The following is a 27,378-nucleotide window of genomic DNA, read 5'->3' as shown; positions in this document are numbered from 1 at the left end:
CACGAACCCGACCCGTTTGATAAACGGGTAACCCGACACGACCCGCCAACCCATTTAATAAATGGGTTGGGTCGGGTAAACGGGTTTTCAGGTTGGCGGGTTGACGGATCGGGTTGGCAGGTAGGCAGGTTGGCAGACGAGTTGGCGGGTCGGGTTGGCGGGTTGACCCACCCGCCTAACCCGTTTATTAAACGGGTCAGGCGGGTTGACGGGTTGGCATACCCCTAACACAAACCCGACCTGTTTAATAAACGGGTTAGGCGGGTCGACCCGTTTATTAAACGGGTTCATTTTTTCCAAACCCGAACCCGCCTAAGAGGCGGGTTGGCGGGTCGGGTTGGCGGGTCGTGTCAGGTTTTGCCACCCCTAATGGAGGCAAGGATGATGGTTAAAATCAAAACCAATGCAGGGATGGAGGGCGGAATTTTGAGACAGAGCAGGGGTTGAGACCTTGTCCCCTGTTCCCGTCCACTGCCATCCCTAATCCCAATTCAAATCTAAGTCTTGATTAGGCAATGTCCCGTTAGCTGGATTTGGTACTAACTATATCCGACCTGAATCCTTACATCCCTAATTGGCGCATGTTTCAAATCGTAGCGTGCTTGATAATCTGCATTGGAGAGTTCGTAGCTATGTAATTTTCAAAAGCCTATGTAATGTCAAAACAATATGTTTTTTCAAAATATCTCCTTTGTTAAAGGCATTGCATTTGTATGTATGATATTAGGAGGAAGAAGCAAACTTTTTTATTTCTTATATTGTTTACATCCACAAAAGCAGGTATAGTTTTTTTCAAATTTTTATACCTGCCGATCTCCAGAGAATCTTTGAGAAAAAGCACACTTTTCAAAAATATCGCCAAATTTTCCCTGTCCAATATTTATGGGGAGAAATTTGTGAAATTGGTTCATGCAGAGGAATATAAAAAAGAAAAAAAGGCAAAAAAGTATACACGACGAAAGTCAAGAAGCAAAATCTTGTTTTTCCGAACCGATTTCGTAATTTTCTAACAAAAGAGGTACGGATCTGTCCGATTTTCTGAATCTCTCTGTGGGTGGGTCGGGCGTGGGTGCCATTTTGGCGTCACAGTTTTCTCCCTTCGATTTGGAGGTTAGACTTGTCAGACTAACTCTCTCTCTCTCTCTAGAATCCACAATCCCGGAGAATGGCTGCATGGGCTGCGGCGGCGCGCCGAGCCATCTCCTTAGCCGACGCCCTCAGACTGTCGGCTTCCCAATCGCACGCGTCGGGAGCTCAAGCTGCTAGGCTTCTTCATCGGCGCGGCTTGGCCGGTGGTGGCGGTATTTCCCCCTCTTCTCTCTTCCTGTGTTTCTCCTAGTGCTTCTGTATCATTGACTCATCCCCCATCTTCGTTTTTTGATGGTGTCGATAGTGTTGCTGATTAGGCTTCGTATTTTCTTCCCGTTTTCTTCCCCCTTTTAATTGAGCATCGAGTTTATTATATATTTTTATGCTTAAAATTGAAACAAAAGCAAGGAGTTATTTTTCTTCCCCTTTTTTGGTTGATATTGTGTAGTTGTGGTTTTGATAATCGATCGGCTGATGAAGTATTGTATAGACGTTTACTCCGTTCAATTTGTTTTTTTTTTTTCGTTAATTCAGGTTTCAATTGAATCGGGCAATCGAACAATGTTTTTGATCGTTTTTCGTGAGGATGTTCTTGAATTGGGGATCTAGGGCCTTTTGATTGTTTCCCACGGATGATCGAATCATTGATTGAAAGAGCATAGAGATCAATTTTTAATTGAATGGTATCTAAAAACTGAAGTATTTCTCGAATGAATTTATCAATCCTGAAGAATTCATGAATTGATCCAAGTGAGCCAATTTCGCATTTGAAAATGTAAATAGTTCTTGTATTTTTAGTCCTCGTTCCCCCTTCCTTTGTTTTTCATTCTGGGTCAGGATCATTGTTCGTTCAAGAATTGCTGACGAAAAGTTAGTTAGGAACCAAATTAATGAGATCGATCGTAACCATAGACTTGAGGAATTGTTTCCATAGCAAGAACTGACTCTGAGATTGTAAGGGAATGATGAAAATGATCGAGTTTGTAGAACAAAGTAAGAAAATCTTTTAGCATAGACTGGCATTCTCTTCCTTGCAGAAGTCCGATTCTTGTTGAGCCGGCGCTAGACTAGAAATGACGGTGTGAGGGCATCTCTCCATTCCTGTCCTCATATCCATTCATGTGAGAAGGGTACATTGCATGAAAAATTGAGTGGATGGGCAGGAAGTGAGAATCAGCATTCGAGGAGGGGTTTGATTCAGCTTGGAGCCTGATATTTGCGCATTATTTTAACTGATCGAGATAGGTCAAGTGCCATGAAGATGGCTAATTTGGATGAATGTCGTTCTCTGTTCAGCATTACTAGTGTAGTGCTGATTTTTGTGTGTAATATTTTTTCTGATTTTGATAAATTAAAATTTCAGCATTTGGAACACTTTCACGGGAGTCTACTTGCGTTGTATCTTATTCTTGGGAAAGATTGGAATATTGCTTTATTGTGCCAATATAGACAGTAAAAATAAAGGTCCTAAATGGTGCCTTAGGATCTGATTCTGATCTTGGGAAGATAAATCAGACGGGTGTCTTTCCCCATAAGTCTGATCTCATGATGGTTTGGTACAATAACATTGTTGTTCTTTTGAATGTGGTAGCTATTGCATTTATCTATCTTTGCATTATGTCAGTTATTGGTTGTATCTTCCCATTTCTCCGAAGCATGAAGTTAGCAAGCTTGGTTAAATTGTTGATCCAGTTTTCTTTTTTTCATTTTGATATACTCCTGACAGATCATCATGGACCACCTAAGGTCAACTGTTGGCAGGATCCACTGAGTCCATCTAAATGGAAGGAAGAGCATGTGAGTGGTGTTTCAAGTTCAATTGAAGTTTTGCATTCCTAAAATTTTTTGTCAGTTCAAACCTGTTTCCTTAATCTATGACCTAAAACTAAGTGCTCTTTCTAAAGTTTCTACCAACATCAAATAGAACAGTTCTATTTCTCTCCAATATTTTCAGCATTAACAGGGACTTTGATTATAAGGCATCACAGGTAAAATTGTGACATGTATACATCATAGCGTGGTGCATGCATTTAAAACACATGTAAACTTGGCGTAGAGATTTGGACCTGGTCTTTGTACAAATCTGTTGTTTGAGAAAATCAATTATTTTTGCAATCTAAACTTCAGTTCCTTTGAAAGATATCATTTAATGATCCTAAACTGATCCAATTGGTTGTGAGAAAATAGTTAACCATCAATATTCCACATCCTCAATTTCTTTAGTTCTACACATTTTGGGCTTCCTTTCTTCCTGTTATCTGCTCAGTGGTTTCTCGCATAAGACATCCTATACTTGGAAGAATTGTTGTATTTGCAGATAGAACACTAAATTGTGGGATTTTTCTTTTGCAGTTTGTGATTGTGTCATTGACTGGATGGGCTTTGCTAATATTTGGAGGTTATAATACATTCTCTGGAGGAAAAAAGAAGGAAGAGGTATGCATTTTCAAATCTTGTGCCACCCTTTCTTATCTTGTAAATTACCAGCATTATTAATTAGGTGTAACAAATGTGCAATAATTTGTTACAACACAGTGTCAGAGTCTGTTTGAATCTTACAGCATAATTCCAACTGTATTTGCAGAAGTTAATTGTCAAAAATAGACATGACACCAAAATCATGTGTTTGTGTTATTTAAGTAGCTACTGAGAGTTCAACATTTAAGCTTGCACATGTTGTCTTATGTTGCATTTAGTGGGTCAGTCATAAAGAATCAAGAATCATTCAGGTAGATACATCCACCGTTTTGCCTAGCAGCACAACGTTTCTACCTGGTGGAGCACAATGCAGAGTAAAAGCATTCTAAACATGGATTTTTGTTCCTAGACCACGAGAATATGCCAGGTGAAGCAGATTTTGACCTGCTATGTATTTTTATGTGCATATATGTGTGTGCTTGCATTCTTATTGTGAGTGGAGAATCTTCAAAGTAAATGCATCATGTGTTTGGAAAACACAGTCTTGACGGAGGAGGCACAAGTGTTTTCATAAGGAACACACTCTCAACACCCACAAAGGGGCACACACAAGAAGGCTCACAATATAAAGAATAAGATTTTTATTAAACATCACAAGCATGCAAAATCCATGCATTTTTTATCAATAAACATTTTTCCCTATAAGGAAACACAAGTAGAAAACATTTTGAAATTTCATGAAGAGATTCTAAAAAATCTTGCATAACAAAGGGAATGATACTTGCAAATTTCAACAATAGTTCGACCGCTACAAGCAATCACCTCACTAGACTTCCAAACCTCAAAATTCAAGTGTATCAGCGACTAGAACAAAAACACAGCTAACATAACTCACCACATTAAAAACATCTCTTGCCTACGTATAATGACACTCAAAACAAGTGTATCAAAGACTAAAATCACACACAAAGGTATGAATAAACATCTTTTTTCAACATATAATGACACTCAAAACAAGTGTATCAACGACTAGAACAAGAGCATAATCACAATGCCAACGATGAGCTAAAATTATACACGAAGGTGTGAATAAACATTTCTTGTCTAAATATAATCATAATGCCACTAGATCAAAAGTATAATCATAATGCCACTAATAGGCTTAAAACACACAAACTGTGAATACATTTTTTTTGTCTACATAAAACGACACTTATATAAAAGGCATAATAAGAGGAAACACAAAAGGTAAGAGAACTTATAATGAAAACAAACTACACATAACTCACCACATTGAAAACATCTCTTGTCTATATATAATGACACTCAAAACAAGTGTATCAAAGACTAAACAAGAGCATAATCACAATGCCAATGATAAGCTAAACTCACACACAAGGGTGTAAATAAACATCTTTTGTCAGCATATAATGATACTCAAAATAAGTGTATCAATGACTAGAACAAGAGCATACTCACAATGCCAACGATGGGATAAAATCACATATGAAGGTGTGAATAAACATCTCTTGCCATTACATGAGTAATAGTCTGGGCCCTCTGCATCAAGGGGAACATCCAAAAACCACCACTGGTCAGGGGTCTTGGGGAGCAAAGTGGGAAAGGGTATACAAGTAGAAATGCTTCCCCCATGAGGGTGGTTGCGAAGGAATCACCTCCAAGGATCTATGTGCCCTTTGCTAGGTACCCCCAAATCAAGTCACTGTTCTAATGGATGGTGATAGCAGGCCTTTCAGGGGAAGGAAATACAAAATATACTGAGTATCGATTTAGTTTTGAGTGACTCAAGCTTCTCTGGATTTTGGTGGAACCTCTTAGGTTCTCTTACACAGGGGATTATTAATTTATTCCTCATCAGTCAGTAAGAAGGAAGATTTAAAGCTGATTATGAAGCGTAGAGCATGAAAAGTGGTGGGGCTGACACTTCTAACGAAACAGTGGCACCTAGGTATGGAATATAAACTGGAAGAAACCCGATTGATTCCTCTCTGGATCAAGTTGTGAAATCTACCTGCAGATTTTTGGAACCAAGAGTTTTTTGAAAATGGTAGCAGAATACCTGAAAGGATCCCTCATAGAGGTTGATTCGTTCACAAGGTCACTTGAATGGATAACCTTTGCCCGTGTTTGTTTGGAAGTTCCTCTAGGGTTCATTATGGTTCCATCTATTAAAATAGAAATGGAAAGAGGTAAAATCTTTTCTCAAGAAGTGGTATATAAGAGCAAAATATGGTTCTGTAGAGACTGCGGGTCTATTGCCCACTCAAAGATCTCGTGCGCTGCTAGAAAAGATGTTTCTAAGGATTTGAAGGAGTCGGTGGGTACCAGTCATCCTCCGGCTAATGGATGGACATTGGTAAATGTTACCATGAGACCTAATCGAAAGACGCCTAAATCTAATAAGGTGGTTCAAGGCCCTAGCTAACATTTAGAAACTACAACAGGCTTCAACAGACACTGAGGAGAGAAGAGAGGCATCCTCGACTGTAGGAAAGGCTCCAATGTGGAGGGTTGGTTCTGACTGAAAAGGCCAAAGGGTGGGGGGCTCAGGCTCAATCTTCTGGCGAGCCGATCATCACCAAAATGAATATTGAATTGAAGGGCACTCTGAAAGAGGGTGTTCATGAAGTTGCAAGAGGGATACTAGTGGTGTATTCTCCAGCGACTGTGATAGTCAGGGTGGAGACCAGTAGCAGTAGTAGGGGGAAAAAGAGTCCCCAAGGCAAGCCATAGTGACTGTGCAAGCTTCATGGCAATGTTCAGGTTTCACTGACCTCAAGGGTCTTCGGTCACATCAATTACTCCCTGTGGCACTCCTTTGCTTCTTGATAGGGCATTAGAGATGGACGCAGTGTTATAAAAAATGCGCCTTGAGGCGCAAAAGGCGCGCCTCGCCTTGAGGCGCGGCCCTCTGTGCCTCAAGGTGCAAAAAAAATAAATATTTTTTTTTACAACAAGACTTCTGAGACATAATAAAAAAGATTTTTGTAGGTTAATCTCATATATTTCCAGTTATTTCAGTTATGTAATAAGTTTCTTAGTATATTACTATATTTTAACTTTTGTTGGTTAATCTCGTATATTTTTCAGTTATTTCAGTCATGTAATTAGTTTCTTAATATATTTTAACTTTTGTTGGTTAATTTCATATATTTTTCAGTTATGTAATCAGTTTTTTAGTTACTTTTATATGTTAATCTCATATTTTTTAGAATAATCTCATATATTTTAACTTTTGTTGGTTAATCTCGTATATTTTTCAGTTATTTCAGTCATGTAATTAGTTTCTTAATATATTTTAACTTTTGTTGGTTAATTTCATATATTTTTCAGTTACTTTTATATGTTAATCTCATATTTTTTAGAATAATCTCAAATAATTTAACTTTTGTAGGTTAATCTCATATATTTTCCAGTTATTTCAGTTATGTAATCAGTTTCTTAGTATATTTTAACTTTTGTTGGTTAATCTCATATATTTTCCGGTTATGTAATCAGTTTTTAGTTACTTTTATATGTTAATCTCATATTTTTTAGAATAATCTCATATATTTTAACTTTTGTAGGTTAGTCTCATATATTTTCCAGTTATTTCAGTAATGTAATCAGTTTCTTAGTATATTTTCACTTTTGTTGGTTAATCTCATATATTTTCCAGTTATGTAATCAGTTTTTCAGTTACTTTTATATGTTAATCTCATATTTTTTAGAATAATCTCATATATTTTAACTTTTGTTGGTTAATCTCATATATTTTCCAGTTATGTAAACGGTTTCTTAGTATATTTTTTCTTTTATTGGTTAATTTCATATATTTTCCAGTTATGTAATCATTTTTTTAGTTACTTTCATATGTTAATCTCATATTTTTTAGAATAATCTCATATATTTTAACTTTTGTAGGTTAATCTCATATATTTTTCAGTTATTTCAGTTATGTAATAAGTTTCTTAGTATATTTCAACTTTTTTTGGTTAATCTCATATATTTTTTTATATAATCAGTTTTTAGTTACTTTTATATGTTAATCTCATATTTTTTAATACTTATTTGAGATTTTCTATTTCTTATTGGTTGTTATTTCATCAATAAAGCATTTCTTTATTTATTTGTATTTTTAGATATTTTTTTATAATTTTTAAAAGTTTTCAAAAAATTTTTTTGAGGCTTACGCTTTACGCCTCGCCTCGGTTTTTGGTGGAGCGCCTCGCTACGCCTCAACGCTTTTCACAACACTGGATGGACGTAACAGGGGCTTTGGCTCTTATTTTCTCAGCATGTGGGAGCCGGTAATTTTTGGTGGAGCCAGCTAGCTTGATGATTGCCTGCAACAATCTAAAACATGATTCTAGTGGGGATTCAAGTCACGTGAAGAAAGGTAGAAAGGTAAGAATCTCTATCTGGGAGGAGAAAAGGAAAAAAAAAGAGCCAATCCTTATAGAGATTAACTCAGATCATTCTTATCATTCTAGGGATAAGGATCTGGCTATGCAGAGAGTGGGTATGGACTATGGAGAAAACCAAAGACTACGACAAGGTGATTATCAAATCTATAGGGGAGGATGCCCACCCCCCACCCCCCACCCCAGCTCCATGAGTACAACAACAAAGAAAATGACTAGAACTCCCTTATGGAAGAGCTTTCTGCAGACTGGCCTCGAGTTCCTTCCGCATGAAGATCATGGGATGGATCATGGAACATACGAGGGTTGATAAGGAAGGCAGCCAAACGAGACCAAGATTTATTAAGCAGGCATAACCCTGCTATTACTTTTGTGTTGGATTCTATGATAACAAGAAGGCGGATGAGAAGCTTCCAAAGGAAAATTGGGTCCTATGGGACAATATCCAACTTAAACGAGGCCTTCAGTATTGGGAGAATTATTTGTCTGTAGGATGAGAGTCTAGTTAAGATGAGATTCTTTCATTGTAACTACTGCTGGTTGGTAGTCACTTTCTGGAGCCCTGCTCCTAAATTTGAGTTTGTAGTGGTGGGGGTCTATCTGGACCCTAAATATAGATGCAGACGACTGGCCTTTAGGGGGCTTTCATTAGCAATCCAAGAGGTTAATTTACTTTGTTTCGCCATAGTAGATTTCAACTTGGTTCTTTTCCCATTCAACAAGTCAAAGAATCCTCCGAGTTTTGGGATGTACCTGTCATTCCATGAGTTCATCTCCGAATGTGGTTTAACCGAGATGGAGGAGCCTAATTCTAGGTACACCTGGTCTAACAACAGGAGAAGATTAGATCTAAACCTTTCCAAGCTGGATTTGGCGTTTGTTAACCGTGAAACTCAAGGTGCTGGTTTAATTCTATCACTCTGAGTTTTCCCCTGAATGACCTCTGAGTCTCTGACCACATTGCCCTTATGCTCTTGGTTACATTTCCCACCGCGACAACAACCACAACCACAACCACAACCACAACCACAACCACAACCACAACCACAACATGCATTCTATTTCAGATTCCTAAAAGTATGGAGTTCAGATGAGGGCTGCAGGCAGGTAGTTTCCTTAAGCTGGGCTATCAACTACCTAGGGGGCCCGAAGTTGAGAGCTATTCAGAGATTAGAAAAAGTGAAGTATTATGTGAAGAGGTGGAATAAGTTATGTTTTGGGAATGTCTGCCAGAAAGGTGCTGCACTAACCCATCAACTGGAAAGGATTCAATCTGATTTGGATCAGGGCCCAGCAGACAAGGCAGACTAGGAAAAAGAAGTTAGAACTGCCCTTACAGAGGCTTTAATCAAAGAAGCGATAATCTGGCAGCAAAAGGCCAGAATCTCTTGGGTGCGGGAGGGTGACTCCTGTAATGAAAGCAAGAGGAATACAAAAGAGTAATCAAGGGCATACAATGATCAAAAGAGAGTGCACAAGCACAAGTCCACAAAGGGACATTAAACAAGCCAATCAATGACAAATACATAAGATCAAGAGCCACCAATGGGCATACATAAAAGAACACAAAACATTAAAAAGATCTTTATTGAGTTAGAATGCTTAGAAAAACATTAACAAAAATAGGGACAAGGTGTCCCTTTATATACATCTCAAAAAGGGCCAAGGGAGCCCCAAATAGTCATTGGGAGGTCCCAACGACTTTATTGTGACCATAAATCCCTTATATTAAAAGAGAATTACAAAAAAAAATACAAAAAGACTGATGTGCCACTAATGGGCGAAATGACAAAAATACCCCTAATGAGTATTACCTATTATAACAATTTAAAATATATATATATATATTCATGCACATATATAAGTATATATAGCTAAACATATATACTTATATGTACAACTTAACACTCCTCATTGGAAAGAGATTTTAGCACACGGGATGGCCTGCGAATACCAACAAGAATGTCCACCAATGAATACATGGTCAAACACAAAAGAGGGCCACAAAGGGCACACTCACAAAACCCACAAAGGGCACACACAAGAGAGCTCTCACTATATATAAAAATAATATTTTATTGATGTCTAAAACATGCAAGAAGCATAATACTTAAATCTCCATGTGAGACAACACGATGTAAAAACATGTGAGATAATGTTCACTTCAAGAGCTACGAGTCCAAGAAATAACATAATCACAAGACACAAATGTCACTAAGATCACTAAAGAGAGACCTCACAAAACCCTTTTCAAAAATGAATATTTTATTAATGATTACGATACGCTAAGCATGTAGGGCACAAATCATTCAAGTGCGATACATGTACTCACAAAACTACTTAGGTCATAAATACCTCCCAAGGGGCACAAATGGGCACAATCATAAGGGCCACTAAAGAGTCAACAAAAGAGCACACAATAAAATAAATATTTTTAATAATATTTAAAAAACACATTAAAATACACTCATAAACCTCGTAGAAGAGTATAAATTCCACATGAGTGCATATTTCCCATAAAGAATAAGTCATGCAAGAAGAAAACATGCTTAAAACCTTATGCACTAATAAACAAACTCATTTATTAATGTGTATGTAAAATATAAGACAATCTCAAGTGCACAAAGATCATATATCAATAGGACAAAATCATGTATACAAACTCAAATTTACAAAAAATAACAAGAACTATGAACCAACCACATATAATCTTAATACTTCTCAAATACATAAAGTATCTAGGTTTCACATAAGAGCATGTCAAAGAAAATTCAAGCACAAGTTAAGCAAGATCTCATAAGATCATGCATGTGAGTAACACATAAAACCATTATATAAAATTAAAAAAGATACTTCAAATCATTTTAAACTATTTAGCGGGATTGAAAAAACAACACCAATATGAGTTCAACTAAGTCAAAGAACACAATAAATTTTGAAAAAAACAACATAAAGACATTCCAAAGAGATCAATCATGCGCTTATGGTCAACCCAGAAAAAACAAAGAATATTTCAAAAAAATTTCGAAGGAACAACAAACAAACATTTTTTAATAATTTTCTTTTAAAATCCATAAAAAAATTCTTTCTCATGCAAAATGTATGAGATAGACAACAAAAGAAAAAATAAACAAAGATTTTAAAATACTTACCGGATTAAGATTCCCTTATCTCCACGATCAAAGAATCCCGAATCCATCATTAAAAGCTAAATACCAAGATGGTCATATCTTAGCTCTAATACCATGTAATGAAAGCAAGAAGAATACAAAAAGGGCCACCAAGGGCATACAATGATCAAAAGAGAGTGCACAAGCACAAGTCCACAAAGGGACATTACACAAGCCAATCAATGGCAAATACATAAGATCACAAGAGCCACAAATGGACATACACAAAAGAACACAAAACATAAAAAATAATAGATCTTTATTGAGTTAGAATGCTTAGAAAAACATTAACAAAAATAGGGACAAGATGTCCCTTTATATACATCTCAAAAGGGTCCAAGGGAGCCCCAAATAGTCGTTGGGAGCTATTTATAGCCGTTGGGGATTCTCAATGACTTTATGATCATTTGACCATAAATCCCTTACATTAAAAGGGAATTACAGAAAAAGGAAAAAATAAAGAAAATACAAAATGACTGATGTGCCCCTAATGGGCACAACCTATTACATAAATGTAAAATGGCAAAATACCCCTAATGGATATTACCTATTACAGCCATTTAAAAATATATGTATACATATTTATATGTATATATATGTATGTACATACACATATATAAGTATATATATCTAAACATGTATACTTATATGTACAACTTAACAACTCCAACATCAAAGTTTTCCACGCAATTGTGCAAGGGCGAAACAGTTGGAATAACCTCTATAGAATCAAACAAGAAGGTAGGTAAATTGAAGACTTTGGTCACATCCTTTGTCACACGGACTCTTCTAACAGGGCACCACACCCGTGTCGCACCCGTACGACACTTGGACACAACTTCCTTTGTGTTAGGTGAAGTCAACCACACTGAGGTCCATTTCTATCCAAAAGTAGATTCAGTTAACCCTAATCAAGTCCATTTTTTATCTATATTATATATATAAATACATAAATGCACACAAATACACATAGTGTTAACTTAAAACTGTTAAAAATTATATATATAACCTCCCCGCACCCAAGTTTTTTTAAAGTGCCGCATCACCGCATCCGCACCCGTACCCTCACCCGCACCTATGCGACATAGGTTGCATCTAGAAGCTGTTTAGAGTTCTTTTCAAAAGGATTAGGTGATTGGCAATCTATTTACTTTAATGAAAGAGGGTTCTAAAGTGACTGACGAAGAGAATGTAAGACTCCTCAAACCTATAACGGAAGAGGAGATCAAATATGCAGTATTTCATTTGGATGGGGGCAGAGCTCCAGGCCTTGATGGATTCCCTGATGAGTCTGTCAAACTTATTGGGACATTATAGGTAAGGATGTGTATGTGGAAAGGTAATCCTTCTACAGTGGTATCGAGGAGTCTCCTTTGGGAGGAGGTGCACTAGAAGTCACCTAATGAGGGATGGAGGAAATACGTCTGGTGTCCCATAAGCATTCCTCGTGCAGCATGGGTGGCATTCTTGAGATGTGAGGACAAATTACCCACCCATGCCAAGGTTTAGGAAGATGGGCCTAGTGTTCCCTAATCGTTGTTACATATGTGAGCAGGATGAAGAAAATGCCCATCATCTATTCGTGACTTGCCTTAGGGTGGCCAACGTGACAATTCATATGCAGTAGGTTCAGAGTAAGGCATGATAAAATATGTTTTGACATTATCGGATCTGGATAGGATCCAGATCCGTGCGTCTTATCCTTATTAGACATGTTTCTTTATGTAATGGCATTTTAGTTATTTTCATTTATTTTAAACCTATTGTATTATTTGTTTCATAATAAAGGATTAGGGTATGCCATCTCAAGAAGTGGCTGCCATTTTTTAGCATCTCTCTATCTCTCTCTCCTTCCTCCTCCTCCTTCAGCTGAATGTTAATTGTGGCGATTTCTTACATGGTAGCAGAGCGGGACTTCGGTTTTGTTCCAAAGGGTATGCCCTTTTAGATCGAATATTGTTTTCTTCCGGTCAAAAACCTTTTTTCTCTTTTTCTCTCTTCTAATCTGTTGTCTTTCTTCTCTTTCTCTTTACTGCCAGTTTTCCTTTACTGACAGCAGATTATTCCTTGTTTATTCATCCAATATTGCATTCTTATATTTGACGTCAATCCTAAAAAAAAAAGTGTATTTAACGTTAAAATAGAGGTTGTTTGCTTTCGAATATCCCATCTGAACTCTAGTTCCATTATTCCTAACCTAAAAAAAAGGGGGGAAAAGTTTCTGTTCTCGTTATTTTTCAGATTTCATTTTTCTAGAATCTTGTTTTATTCTTGATATTTCTTTTTGGTTCCGATATTTCTCTCCATTGCTTCATATATTTTCAATCGGCATATGCATAATAGCAGCATTATATTGAGTTTTGCTGGCCTGTTGTAGGAATCAGACCGAGTCCGGAATAGTGCCCTATTTAAAAAAAATGGGGGACATTTTATATTATATCTTGCATCTTACTTAATCCTTTTGTTGTGCTGCTGCATATTTGCTCTTGACTGAAATCTATTCTTTTCTTTCCTTGGCTTTCTTCTTTTATCCTTTTATCTATTTTAAATGGATTCCTCTTCATATGCTGGCCTCTTCGAACTTTTTGAGTCAGTTTGTCTCTGAAAAACTTAATCATTTAAATTTTTTGACCTGGAAGAGACAAATTGTTCCTTTCATAAGGAGCCAAGATCTGTTTGGGCATCCGGATGGATCAATTCCAGTTCTACCACAATTCATTCCACAGGAATCAAAGGATGATAAAGGAGATGCTCCGATTACCTATGTTTCAAATCCTGAATTCATATGGATGAAGCGCGATTAGGCATTGGTTGCATATATTACTTCCACCCTGTCTCAGGAAGTATTGATTTCAATTCCAGATGATTGTACTGCTAGTCAATTATGGAATAGGCTTACGCAAACCTATTCTCAGATTTCAGAGGCAAGAGTTTTATTCCTAAAAAGGGAGTTTCAAACTCTTAAAAAGGGTTCTATGTCTGTCATGGCATTTTTAAACAAAGTGAAATCAGTTACATATCAACTTGCTATTGTTTGAAGTGCTGTCTCTGACAAGGAAAAAGTGCAGCAAACTCTCAATGGACTGGGTCCAGAATATCATGTTCTCTCTACTTCTTTATCCGTTCTACTTGTGCTCCCCAACTTTGAGGATCTTCAAGCTAAACTTCTTCAATATGAAATGAGTATAAAACACTTGACAGAAGGCAGTGAATATATAGATTCTCATAGTGTCTTAGCATAAGATATATCTCACAGTTTTGGGCGTGGAGGTAATAGTTTTCATAGTGGTAGAGGTCGTGGTCGTTGAGGTCAAGGAGGTCATGGTATTCTTCCTACTCCGAGTACACCAGGATTTTTCAATGCAGGGAATTAGAAAAGATTGTCTACGTGTTTTCAGTGTAATAAGAAATGACATGTGAAAGCTGATTGTTGGTTTAACGCTCAAAACAAAGAAAAGAATAATAAATTAGGAAATAAAAGAGAAGCTGATGGACAAAGATCTTCTGGAAATATGCAACAACTTTTGTTGGCGGCTTTATCTCAGGGTGAATGGTACGTGGATTCTGGAGCGGCAACTCATGTCACAGGAAATGCTGGTAAGCTCTCAAATTTATCTCCTTATTTCGGAAGTGGTAGTATAGCCACAGAAGATGGAACACATCATCACATTTCTCATGTTGGAAGTGCACAAATTCCTTTGCCTAGTACCTCTCTTAATCTTTCCAATGCTCTTTTTGCTCCTAATATTAAAAATATTATTGTTTCTGTATCTAAACTTGTTGATGATACAAATTCTTCTATCCAATTTACTTCCTCTTCTGTGTATGTTAAGGATCTTCAAACGAAGGAGACATTTGCAGAAGAGGAGCAATGAAAAAACATGTATATCTTCAAGGAGGATCCAACTTCTCATTCTTCTTCTACCTTGAAGTCCTCTCTTTTAAAGCTGACATCTCAAAGTCTCAAGTCTTGTCATAGAGATATTTTTAGTTTTTCTCTATGTAATAAGCCAATTTTGTGGCACAGTCGGTTGGGTCATTGTAATCATGGTTTCATTAAGAAACTTGTGTTAGAAAATTTGATTTCAGAGTCCTGTTTACATTCTGTCCTAGATGTTGAAAAATGTTCAAGTTGCCAGTTATGTAAGAGTCATGTTCTTCCTTTTAATCTGATTAATGAAAGAGCCTCAAAAGTTTTTAAAATTGTGTATTCTGATGTATGGGGGCCAGCTCCTGTATGTTCTTCATCTGGAAGTCAATATTATGTTTTATTCATTGATAATTATTCTCATTTCACCTGGATATATTTCATGAAACACAAGTCCGAAGTTTTTAGATTGTTTCAAGATTTTTGTGCCCTTGTTAAGAATCATTTCTCTTCCAATGTTGTGCATTTCCAATGTGATGGTGGAGGTGAATATTCTTCAAATGACTTTCTTGATTTTCTTTGAAATAATGGGATAAGTAGGCGTGTGTCCTGTCCACACACTCTTCAACAGAATGGAGTGGCTGAAAGGAAACATCGACATATCGTTGAAAGTGCGATGAGTATGCTTCATGATAGTAACATTTCTATTAATCTTTGGACATAAGCCTTTCATACTGCAGTACATGTGATTAATCGTCTGCCCATGAGAATTTTAGAAGACAAGTCCCCATATTTTACCCTTCTTGGAAAGCATCCTGATTATAATAACTTGCACGCTTTTGGTTGTGTTTGTTATGTTCATATTGACAAATCTCTAAGGAATAAATTTCAGGATAAAGCTGTGAAGTGCAAGTTTGTTGGATATGCAGTTGATTATAAGGGATACAGATGTTATGATCCGGTAACCAAGCGTATCAAGATTTCCAGAAATGTTGTTTTTGATGAACATAATTTTGAGAGTATATCATTAGTTTAAGAGCAGAACTCATCTCAAAATGTTGAAGTTTATGATCCCTGGTTAAGTGCTGAATTGTTTGAGAGTGAAAAGAGATTTTGTCAGTCATTTTGTAAAAAATTAAATTCAAATGAACAATATCTCGAACCTTCTGAAAATGAAATGCCTAGAGAATTTCAGAGATTTGCTGGTCAAGTTTATGTCAGAAGGGCAAGCGATAATGTCGTGAACAATGTTGAGCAGGATATGAGTCAACCTTCTTTAAGAAGATCAAAATGGATACGTCATCCTATTCAAAGATGGGTCAGCTATGATGATTTTCCATGGATTTTCAGTTATTCATGTCTCCAGTAGAGAAGCATGATGAACCTATTAACTTTCATCAAGCCATTAAATTGCATAAATGGACAAAGGCTATGAATGAGAAAATGAAAGCTCTTCTTGAATGTCAAATTTGAAAAATTGTTCCTAAACCTGAGAAGAAAAATATTGTTTGGTGTAAATGGGTTTATAAGATTAAGTATAAACCTGATGGATGTATTAAAAGATATAAAACAAGACTTGTGGCACGCGATTTCACACAAGGATATGGGCAAGACTATGATGAAACTTTCAGTTCTGTTGTTAAGATGAGAACAATACGGGTTGTTATATCTCTGGCTGTTGATTATGGTTGGCAATTAAGCCAACTTGATGTTAAAAATGCCTTCTTACATGGAGATTTGAAGGAAGAAATTTTCATGGAGCAACGTCCTGGATATGCTGAAGGAGAACTCAAGGATTATGTTTGTAAACTGAAAAGCGTTCTTTATGGATTGAAGCAAGCCTCTTGTTCTTGGTTTGGGAGTTTTTTCTCTCAAAATTCAAAACTATGGTTTTCGCAGATGCTCTCTTGATCATTCTCTCTTCATTTTCAAGGATAAAGATGTCACTACTTTATTACTTATATATGTAGATGACATAATTTTTACAGGCAGTTCTAACAGTCATATACAGATTATGAAAGAATTATTGATGCAAAATTTCAAAATGAAAGATATTGATGACTTAAGGTATTTTATCAGAGTTGAGGTGGATAGAAGAGATGATGTTTTAACCGTTACTCAACATAAATATACTCTTGATCTTTTGAGCAACGCAGGCATGTCTGATTATAAGCCCCTAAGCACACCTTGTATTCTGTATAAAAAACTGAGTTCTAATGATGGAGACTTATATCATGATCCGACCAAATATCGGAGTATCATTGGAATGCTTCAGTATCTCACTTTTACCAGGCCTGACATCATATATCATGTTAATCAACTTTTTCAATTCATGCATGAACCAAGTATAAGTTTTTCACCTGTATAGAGAAAAGAGAGAGGAAGAGAGAGAGAGAGACGAAGAAGGAACCAAAAACTTTGGCTGTCATGATTTCTATATTGAAATCGTGACCTAAACAGTGCTTTTATAATGTTACAATACAAAGATATGGATCCGGGTCTGGTGTATCCAGACCCGACAGTCTAGGTGTGTTACAATACAGAAGTATGAATATGTATGGATCCGGGTCTGGTGTATCCAGACCTGGCAGTCTAGGTACGTTACATGGTTGTACACAATCCATGGAACGACGTGGATCGGGTCGGATCCTTTTTCACCTTTTTCACCCCCCCTAAGTTGATCATGGTTTTGTACCATGAACAACTTGCCTTTAAGCATCCAAAAACGATCCTTTGTTAACCCTTTGGTAAATAGATCTGCAACTTGTCTTTCAGTATTGACGAACTCAGGCTCAATCTCTTTTTCTTCAACCTTCTGTCTCACAAAGTGTTGGTCGATCTCAATGTGCTTAGCACGATTGTGATGTACTGGATTGAATGACATGTTGATAGCACTTTGGTTGTCACATAGCAAGGTAGTGTGGGAGATCTTTTCTCCTACTTCAGTTAGTAGATGCCTGATCCATGTGGCTTCGGCAGTAGCAGTAGCCATAGATCTATACTCAGCCTTAGTACTTGATCTAGCGATGGCCTTTTGATTTCTACTGCTCCAAGAGACTAAATTTTTTTCAATAAAGACGCAATATCCTGATGTAGATCTTCGTTTATCAAGATCTCTTGCCCAGTCTGCATCACAATATACAGTGAGTTCGTGCTCATCTTTGCCATATGACTGTGGTGAATATATCAATCCATCCCCAATAGTCCCTTTCAGATATCTAAGGATCCTCTTGACCGCTTCCATATGTCCAGTACGTGGCGCATGCATAAATTGAGACACTTGATTGACTGAATAAACAATATCAGGTCTGGTGAATGTGAGGTGCTGTAACATTCCTATTATGCTTCGATACCTGGTAGGATCATCACACAGATCTCCATCCTGAGCGCTAAGTTTTTGATGAAGCACACTCGGAGTTCCCAGAGGTTTGCAGTCTTGCATGCCTGCTTTGCTGAGAACGTCTACGGTGTACTTGTGCTGAGTGAGTGTCAAGCCATGAGCCTGGTTATCAATTTCTACACCAAGGAAATAATGTAGAACTCTAAGATCTTTCATTTTGAACCTCTGACCTAGTAAGTCTTTTACTTCTTGGATGTGGGTCGCAGAGTTTCCTGTGATGAAAATATCATAGACATAAATTAATAACAGAGTGCTCACAGTCTGACTTCTAAAAATAAATAATGAGTGGTCCAGCATGGAACGTGAAAATCCATGTTTCTTAATCTCTAGCGAGAAGCTATCAAACCATGAGCGAGATACTTGCTTCAGACGATATATAGCTCTTTTTAACCTGCACACATGAGTTTTACAATTTTGTTCTTGATACCCAGGGAGTTGCTTCATGTATACTTCCTCCTTTAAGTCCCCATGCAAGAATGCATTTTTCACATCAAGCTGACTCAACTTCCATCCATGTTCAACAACCAGAGAAATAATAATTCGAATTGTTCTCATTCTTACAACCGGACTGAAGGTCTCATCATAGTCTTGCTCTGCTTTTTGAGTGAATCCTTTTGCCACAAGCCTTGCCTTGTATCGTTCAATGGTTCCATCTGGCTTGTACTTTATTTTGTAGACCATTTACATCCGACAACATTTTTGTCAGGTGGTCTGGGAACAACTTCCCAGGTTCCACATTCATGCAAGGCTTGTATTTCATCATTCATGGCTTCTGCCCACTTGGTAGAAGTGGCTGCCTGGTAGTACATGATGGGCTCATCTTCCTTATTGAGAGCAGTTAAGAAGAGTTGAAGATCCAATGAGAAGTTGTTATAGCTAACCTACCTGTCAATGGGATGTCGTATGCGGTTTGATTTTCTGACCTCAAGAGTATGAGGAGTCGGATTGCCGACTGATACATGATCTGAATGGCTTGATGCTGTCGGTCTCTGTCTAGAATAGACAATGCCTTTGTATTTGCCCGATACTTCTTCTGCATTTTGTGATCCCGACATCCCAATGTCTTTAAAACTCCCTTCTTCTTGCTGCACGCAATCTGAGGAGCATGCTTCATTGGAGTCAACAAAAAGTTCTGAACTCAACCAAGGATAGTAAACTTCAGTTGACATATTCGTTGCATAAGCTCCGTCATCAAAATTTTGTTCATCAAAGACAACATTTCTTGAGATTCTGATACGTTTGTTGGTGGGATCATAACACCTATATCCTTTGTAGTCATCTGCATATCCCACAAACTTACATTTCTGGGCTTTGTCCTAAAACTTGTTTCTCAGAGACTGATCAATATGCATATAGCAAACACAACCAAAGACACACAAATCATGATAACTAGGATGAGCTCAAAAAAGACAATGATAAGGAGACTTATTTTCCAGAAAAACCATGGGCAATCTATTTATCACATGCACGGCAGAATGAAAGGCTTCTGTACATAGGTTGATAGGAAGATTACTGTCATGCAGCATACTCATGACACTTTCAACGATATGTCTATGTTTTCGTTCAACAATCCCATTTTGTTGAGGAGTGTGGGGGCATGACACCCTTCTTCCTATTCCATTATTTCGAAGAAAAGAAACAAAATCACGGGATGAGAATTCCCCACCTCCATCACATTGGAAAAATTGAATGGACTCAGAAAATTGATTTTTGACCAAGGAAAGAAAATTTTGAAACAAAGAGAAGACTTCCGACTTATTCTTTATGAAATACATCCAAGTGTATCGAGAATAACTATCAACAAAGATTAGATAGTATCTGCTCCCAGATCCAGAAACAATTGGGGCGGGTCCCCATACATCAGAATAAATAATCTCAAAAGGTTTTGAAGCTCTCTTATTAATGGAATGGAAAGGCAATACATGACTCTTACATAAAAGACAACTGGAACACTTATGACTGCTCTCATTCCCATTGAGACTTTCTTTTGGAATAAGATGATTAGAGACAAGTTTTTCAATAAAATGACTCCCACAATGGCTTATTACATTCAGAGATACTAAAAACACTGGCAGAAGAGGATGAACACGACTCTAACGAAGGCTTCAAATTCAGATGAGCAGGGCGGACAACATGACATGGAGCTTCTTCAAAGACATACATATTGCCTCATCTTTTTCCTTCAGCGAATGTTTCCCTCGTGCGTAGGTCCTTGACCTGCACAGAGAAGGGAGTAAATTCAACTGAAGCATTATTATCATCAATAAGCTTGGAGACAGAGACAATGTTTTTCTTAATGTCAGGAGCATGAAGAACGTCAGAAAAAGTAAGAGTGGAATGTGACATGGGAATGACAGTTTTTCCAACATGAGAAACAGGATGGTGGGATCCATCTCCAATGACAATCTTACTTTTTTCAAAATAAGGAATAGGATTAGAAATCTTACCTGCATCACCTGTCACATGAGTCGCTGCTCCTGAGTCGACAAACCAAGTGCCTTCATCACTCTGCTTCAATTTCAACTCTGACAAGACAGATATTAGCAGATCTTTGATCTCTCCACTATCTCTGGTATTTGTGAACTTTCTTTTCGTTTCTGTCTGTGGACCCTTTTCTTTATTCTCTGGATTATGCCAATAATTCGCCTTGATATGCCCCTTTTTGTTACAAAAGAAGCAAGTGAGGATGGATCTTGATCCCTGCGCATGAGCAGACATATTTGGAGTGGGGAGCAGACCACGCCCTCCGTGTCCACTTCGCCCTTGTCCTCCTCGTCCTCGTCCTCTACCATAAGTCACTCATGTGGCAAAAACTTCTTGAGAATCTGTGTGAATGTGAGTTTCTTCAGAGAATCCCTTCAGAGTCATTTCATACTGAATCAATTTCGCTCGTAACGCATCGAAGGAAGGAAGATCAGAAAGGCACAATAGTGAAGGGACTATCATATTGTAGTCAGATCCCAATCCACTCAGAGTTTGTTGCACCATGTCATTGTCGCTTACGACACATCTTATAACTGCAAGCTGATCTGTGATGGTCTTTATCTTGTTCAAATATTCCATGATGGTCATGAAATCTTTTCTTAACAACTGAAATTCCCTTTTTATGAAAACCATCATTGCTTGAGAAACCTGCGAATACGTATGAACCAGTCGCTCCCAGAGTTGTAGCGCTGTACAATTGTCCGGAATGGCAACTAGAACTTCTTGAGACAGGGTTGAGGTGATGTATGCAACAACTGATTGATCTTTCCTTTCCCAATTGAGAAATTCTACATTTTTGACATACACGATCGAACTCGCCCCTTGATAATATTTCTCTTCTCTCGGGACAAATTCTGGTGGAACGAGAGTGGTTCCATCCAGGTGACCTAAGAGACCTTGACTCCTTATAATAGGAATAATTTGTCTCTTCCAAATCAAGAAATTTGAGGTATTCAACTTTTCAGAAACGAGTTGGTTGAGAAAACTTGAAGAAAGATTTGATTGAGAGAGATAATGGTCCATTTGAGAATGAAAATCAACAAGAATGTCAACCAGAGTGTTCACAAAAAGTTCAGCCCGCTTTCCTTTTTTTTTAAAGGATAGAGAATCGCAGACTGTCGGATTCAGGGAACTCAGTTTCTAAACCTTTTCTATACAGTGCAGAAACTGAGATTGACGTGATGAAGAATGCCTTCACACGTTAAATATATCCCCTTTTTGACAAGAATAGAAATGGGTAATCAAGAAATAAGTTTCACAGCATAGTAGTAAAGAATCATAAAAAAAAGGTATTCGAATATGCAAAGACAGACTTAGAGGAGATTGGGTAAAGGAAGGTCAAGAAAAAAAAATTAAGGAAAGATTCAGTGTTTCACGTGAATCAATTAACGTGAAATACAGTCACCCACAGTCTGTGTTCATGTAAATAGGGTGCACATGAATGTTTGTGTTCATGTAAATAGGGTGCACGTGAATTGCAGATTTACCAAATATGAAACCCACGTGAATAGGGGTTCACGTGGATCACGGTTTCACAAAGAAATGAAACCCACGTGAGGTGTGGGTACACAGGAGATTTCAGAAAGAGGGGACGAATGAGCAAAGAGGGGAGGAAATGGAGAGGAACAGAAGAAAAGGGAGAGGGGAACGAAAAACCTCGATTTTCCGAACTTGAGAGAGGAACGAAAGACCTCGATTTTCTGAATGTCGCTCTTGCCGGAATCCTTTTCAGCCTTAGACCGATCTATGCTCTGATACCATGTAAGTTTTTCACCTGTATAGAGAAAAGAGAGAGAGGAAGAGAGAGAGAGAGACGAAGAAAAAACCAAAAACTTTGGCTGTCACGATTTCTATATTGAAATCATGACCTAAACAATGCTTTTATAATGTTACAACACAAAGATATGGATCCGGGTCTGGTGTATCCAGACCCGACAGTCTAGGTGTGTTACAATACAAAAGTATGGATATGTATGGATCCGGGTCTAGTGTATCCAGACCTGACAATCTAGGTACATTACATGGCTGTACACAATCCATGGATCGACGTGGATCGGGTCAGATCCTTTTTCACCTTTTTCACCAAGAACTTGTCATGTTGAAGTCGTAAAAAGAATTCTAAGATTTTTGAAAGGAACTATTGGTGACGGTTTTCTTTATCAAAGAAATTGGATTAACAATAAGGAACATGAGATCATCACTTATACTGATGCGGATTGGGTTGGGGATCCGGATGAAAGGCGATCTGTTTCTGAATATTGTATATTTATTGAAAAAAATTTGGTGTCATGGAGTAGCAGAAAACAAAGAGCCATTGTTAGGTCCAATACTGAAGTTGAATATAGGTCTATGGCAGCTGGGACAGCTGAAGCTACATGGGTTAGACATCTTCTTGCAGATCTTGGAGAAGGAATTTCACAATCATTTTTTGTTGTGTGATAATCAGAGTGCTATTAACATTGCTTATAATCCTATACAACATGGTTGTACAAAGCATACTGAGATAGATCAATATTTAATCAGACAGAAGGTTGAAGACAAAGAGATTGAGCCTCGACACATTCGTACAAAAAGCCAAGTTGCAAATTTGTTCACCAAAGGCCTAACAAAGCATCAATTTTGGTTCTTAAAGAACAAGCTGCCCATGGTCCATGACCATGCACAACTTGAGGGAGGGTGATAAAATATGTTTTGACGTCATCGGATCTGGATCGGATCCAGATCCGTGCATCTTATCCTTATTAGTCATGTTTCTTTATGTAATGGCATTTTAGTTATTTTCATGTATTTTAAACCTATTGTATTATTTGTTTCATAATAAAGGATTAGGGTATGCCATCTCAAGAAGTGAGTGCCGTTTTTGAGCTTCTCTCTCTCTCTCTCTTCTTCCTCCTCCTTCAGCTGTGGCAATTTCTTACAAGGCACACTCCTAGCGGTGAGTTGCAAGTTGAACTGGAGTGGTGGTTTGGGCAGAGATTTGGAGACAAATGGGTGTTGAAAGAGGAAACAAATAGCCCATGATATAATGTCCTATCCATCCGGAAAATGAGAAACAAAATATGGACGGCATTCTGGCAGATGTTTACCAAATTTGAGTGGCCACCAGACATCCTTCCATCTGTTAAGGTTTGGCAATTTTTGGTATCATCCCTGGCCCATGGGCTGCGCTTGATAGAGGGGACCTGGACATTCAATTGGCATCCTCTGTAATTGGGAACAAGGGACACGTCTCTTCTGGACTAAGGGGTGATGGAGGGAGATTTTTGGTAGCTGGGGTCACACAGGGGCCTACAGATCGCCTAATCCCTGAACTTGCTGTCCTCGAGGCTATTTTAGGGATGGTGGAGAGTGAAGACCAATGCCTATAACTAAGTTGGTCGAGTCTGCCTAGTAGAAGATGGCTTAAAGCTCTGGCCTTACGTAGAAGACAATTTGATTCTGCTTATTGTCGGATCAATCAAGATCTAAACCTGACCACCATTCTCTACTCTAAACCTGTGGTGTCAGTTTGTCTATTCCTGTTTGTCCATATTAATACAGGGGAGCGGAAAATCTGGGGGGACATGCCTCCAGAGTGGGATGTGGTGCCGGAATGCCACAATTTTGAAATTTTGAAATTTTGTATTTTTGTACCATCCTGTATATAGCCCAATAAATGGAAGTGGGCCTACCCGCAGCACCTTTCCTTATGAAAAAAAATGCATCCTGTATCTGGTTGTCTGATTTGGCCCTAGAGAGTGAATTTCCCACGGTATAGCAGGATTTTTCCTGTTTGGCAATCTCCTTATTCTTGATAATCGTCATTGGCATCTGGGGAGTTTTATGGAATCAAAGGGTGTAACATAAGAGACCACTGTTAGCTGCAAGGGCTGTAGAAGGGACCACTTCTGCTCTTTCCTCTATGGTGCAATAGCAACGTTATCTGGATGAGTGTAGTGTTTCTTGTTTGAGATAGCTGTGATATGGCGGGTGATGAATTTTAGGCGTGATCCCACTCTGAACACATTTTCATTATTATCTACTTTTTCATATAATTGTAATATAACATAATAACTTTTACCAAAGGAAAAAGAGAGGCATGATGGGGATAGAATTGATTCGCACACTTGTAGATGCTACACTGTATGTGCATAATCTCCGCTTCAAAATTGGTTTTCTGTATGCCTTGTTAAAAACACCATGGGCAACCATGCATGATTCTGCAACAATCACCAGCTTAACAAGCCAGATATCATAGTCACCTGCATCGTTTAAGGTGATTTTTTTGGTGACCTTTTTCTTGTAGAGATTTTCAATACATGGTTTTCCTTGAAAAATTCTAGGGAGTTTTAAAATTTAAAAAGTATAAAAATAATGAGAAAGATAAGAAATAATAGGTTTTGTATCATGTTTCTTGAAAAAATATAAGAAAATAACTTTGAAAATTTTTAAAATACAAAAATTGGCTTAATATATATATATATATATATATATATATATATATATATATATATATATATATATATATATATATATATATATATATATATATATATATATATATATAAAGGTTTTGAAAGATCTTGCAAAACTATTGCAATATTTATATTGCTGAATATATTTTGAAATATCATGATATTTTGTCAAGATTATCAGCTGACCTGAAATTGCTGATAATATCGCAATATTTTCAAAATATCAGTGACATCGGTGATGCTGCCAGATACATATGAATACTCATGATCTCCACTTTGAATTTGAAGTCCTGGTAGCATGGTTGTAAATATTATGGTTAAATAAAGCATCATTCAATGGTAATCACCTGTTTGACGAGCCAGATACATATGAAAATCAGATTGATTCCCATCTGTGCAAATAACGTAATTAATGTTGCAAGAGCATGTGTATGATGAATCTTTTGTGGTTGACCACCATGAAGACGCCCATCTCCGTTCTGGATCAGGCAGCAGCACTTTTTTTTCAACAGAGAAAGCAGGGGTTAGGCAGACCCCTACCAGTTATACAACCATACCATTTAGGGTTCAAACCTGCAACATCCCAAAGTGACTTGCATTAACTGCTCCTGCCAGACAAGCGGAGCCTCCCCCCCCTCCCCCATTGCTAGCATCACTTTTTAATATAATGTTACATTATTGTTTTCTTCTAAATTAAATAAAAACCATTTTTTAATTCAAATATAATGATCTTGAACTGTTTTGGTTGGCCCCATAATTTTACTAAGGGAGTGCACTGAATGGAGGCAAAGTCTGTCATGGGACTGAATTGACATAGCAATTCATCCATAATATTCATTAAACCCTTGACTTTGAGCTCCAGGGCAAGAGACAGTTGCCCTCAGTAAGCATAGTATACTTAATAAACGTGAATGCATGGAATAAATCACATACCGGCTGACCACTTTGACATTAATCATCACTTCATGGGAAGTATCTGCTTTTTTTATTTTAGAAGTCATTCAGTTCCAGGTTTTTGCTAAGGGGTCCCTGATAATTGCCGGTTGAGGAGCATCTTGAGTTTCCTCTAAGCCCCATGAATTGCTGGCCACCAATGCTTACAAGCACTAAAAAACTCCTGGGCAATTTACAGTTGTTGCAGTGGTAAGCGTTGTCATTTCCTCTTGGTCATGGGTTCAATCAAGTCATATCTTGAAAAAGAAAGTTAACATTCTGTTCTGCTGTTTCTGGTTTAGCTACTGATACTTGGTTGGACTTGAGATTCTTGGGCAATTTGTAAACTGTCATATCCTCTTGGTTATGGGTTCAATCATGTTATATCTTGAACAAGAAATCTATCATTCTGTTATGCTGTTTCTGGTTCAGCTATTGATATTTAGTTGGACTTGAAACTTTTCCTGAAACATGGTTAAGTGCTTTGGTTTGGATAATTTTGCATTTTTTATAAGTGCACTTAAACATATTAAGGCTTTATCATTCATTTTTCTGTCTATTTGTGCACTTTATCGGATTTCATTTCAGAGCTTTGAAGCCTTGGCTGTCCTCATTTAAAAAGTTTGACCGTTTTTAACTAGCTTCTTTGATGCTCTTTGCAGAAAGTAGCTGAAGGGATCCACTAGATTGCTTGGAGCTGGCTTACAGATTTCCTTCAGCCTTTGCGAATAAAAATCTGCCCTGGCACGGCATCTAGAAGAGAATATCTTGGTTGTGGAACATTCCAGTTTTGGAAAGTTCAAGCTTTTTCCTGACTTTCGTTATGGATGTTAAAGTTTAGAGCTCTGTTTGTTATGCATGACATTTGAACTGGAGTAAAGACTCAATTACTAAACGTCTTTTTTTTTTAATCTTTGAGTTGGGCAAATCAATCCTTTGCATTTCCACTGAATCGATGTATGTAAAACTGAAATCACGTTGACAAGAATAATCAACCCCGTTCCACGCATTAGAAACTTTCTGACTGCATTTGATTTCATTAACATGGTTAGAACATAGAGGTAAAATTAACACTCCAACAAGTGTTAACACTAAGCTTTATGAACTTTTTAGCTTGTGTATTTTTTATTTTCACCAG

The 27,378-nt window shown here is 37.5% G+C and overlaps 1 protein-coding gene across 1 annotated transcript; it reads left to right on the top strand.

The window, feature by feature from the left end:
• Positions 1–1,088: 1,088 nt before the first annotated feature.
• Positions 1,089–27,135, top strand: LOC149834656 (uncharacterized). The gene is made up of 4 exons (XM_090010236.1): positions 1,089–1,301; positions 2,816–2,886; positions 3,442–3,525; positions 26,903–27,135. Exons 1-4 carry the CDS (start codon positions 1,166–1,168, stop codon positions 26,924–26,926), a joined length of 315 nt encoding a protein of 104 aa, XP_089866362.1. The 5' UTR covers positions 1,089–1,165; the 3' UTR covers positions 26,927–27,135.
• The last annotated feature ends 243 nt before the right edge of the window (positions 27,136–27,378 follow it).

The sequence above is a fragment of the Nuphar pumila genome, chromosome 6 (assembly GCF_984573655.1).
Source record: "Nuphar pumila chromosome 6, dmNupPumi1.hap1.1, whole genome shotgun sequence".
In the NCBI taxonomy this organism is placed as follows: Eukaryota; Viridiplantae; Streptophyta; class Magnoliopsida; order Nymphaeales; family Nymphaeaceae; genus Nuphar; species Nuphar pumila.
The sequence above is the reverse complement of the archived record's forward strand: the minus strand, read 5'-3'. Positions and strand labels throughout refer to the sequence as shown.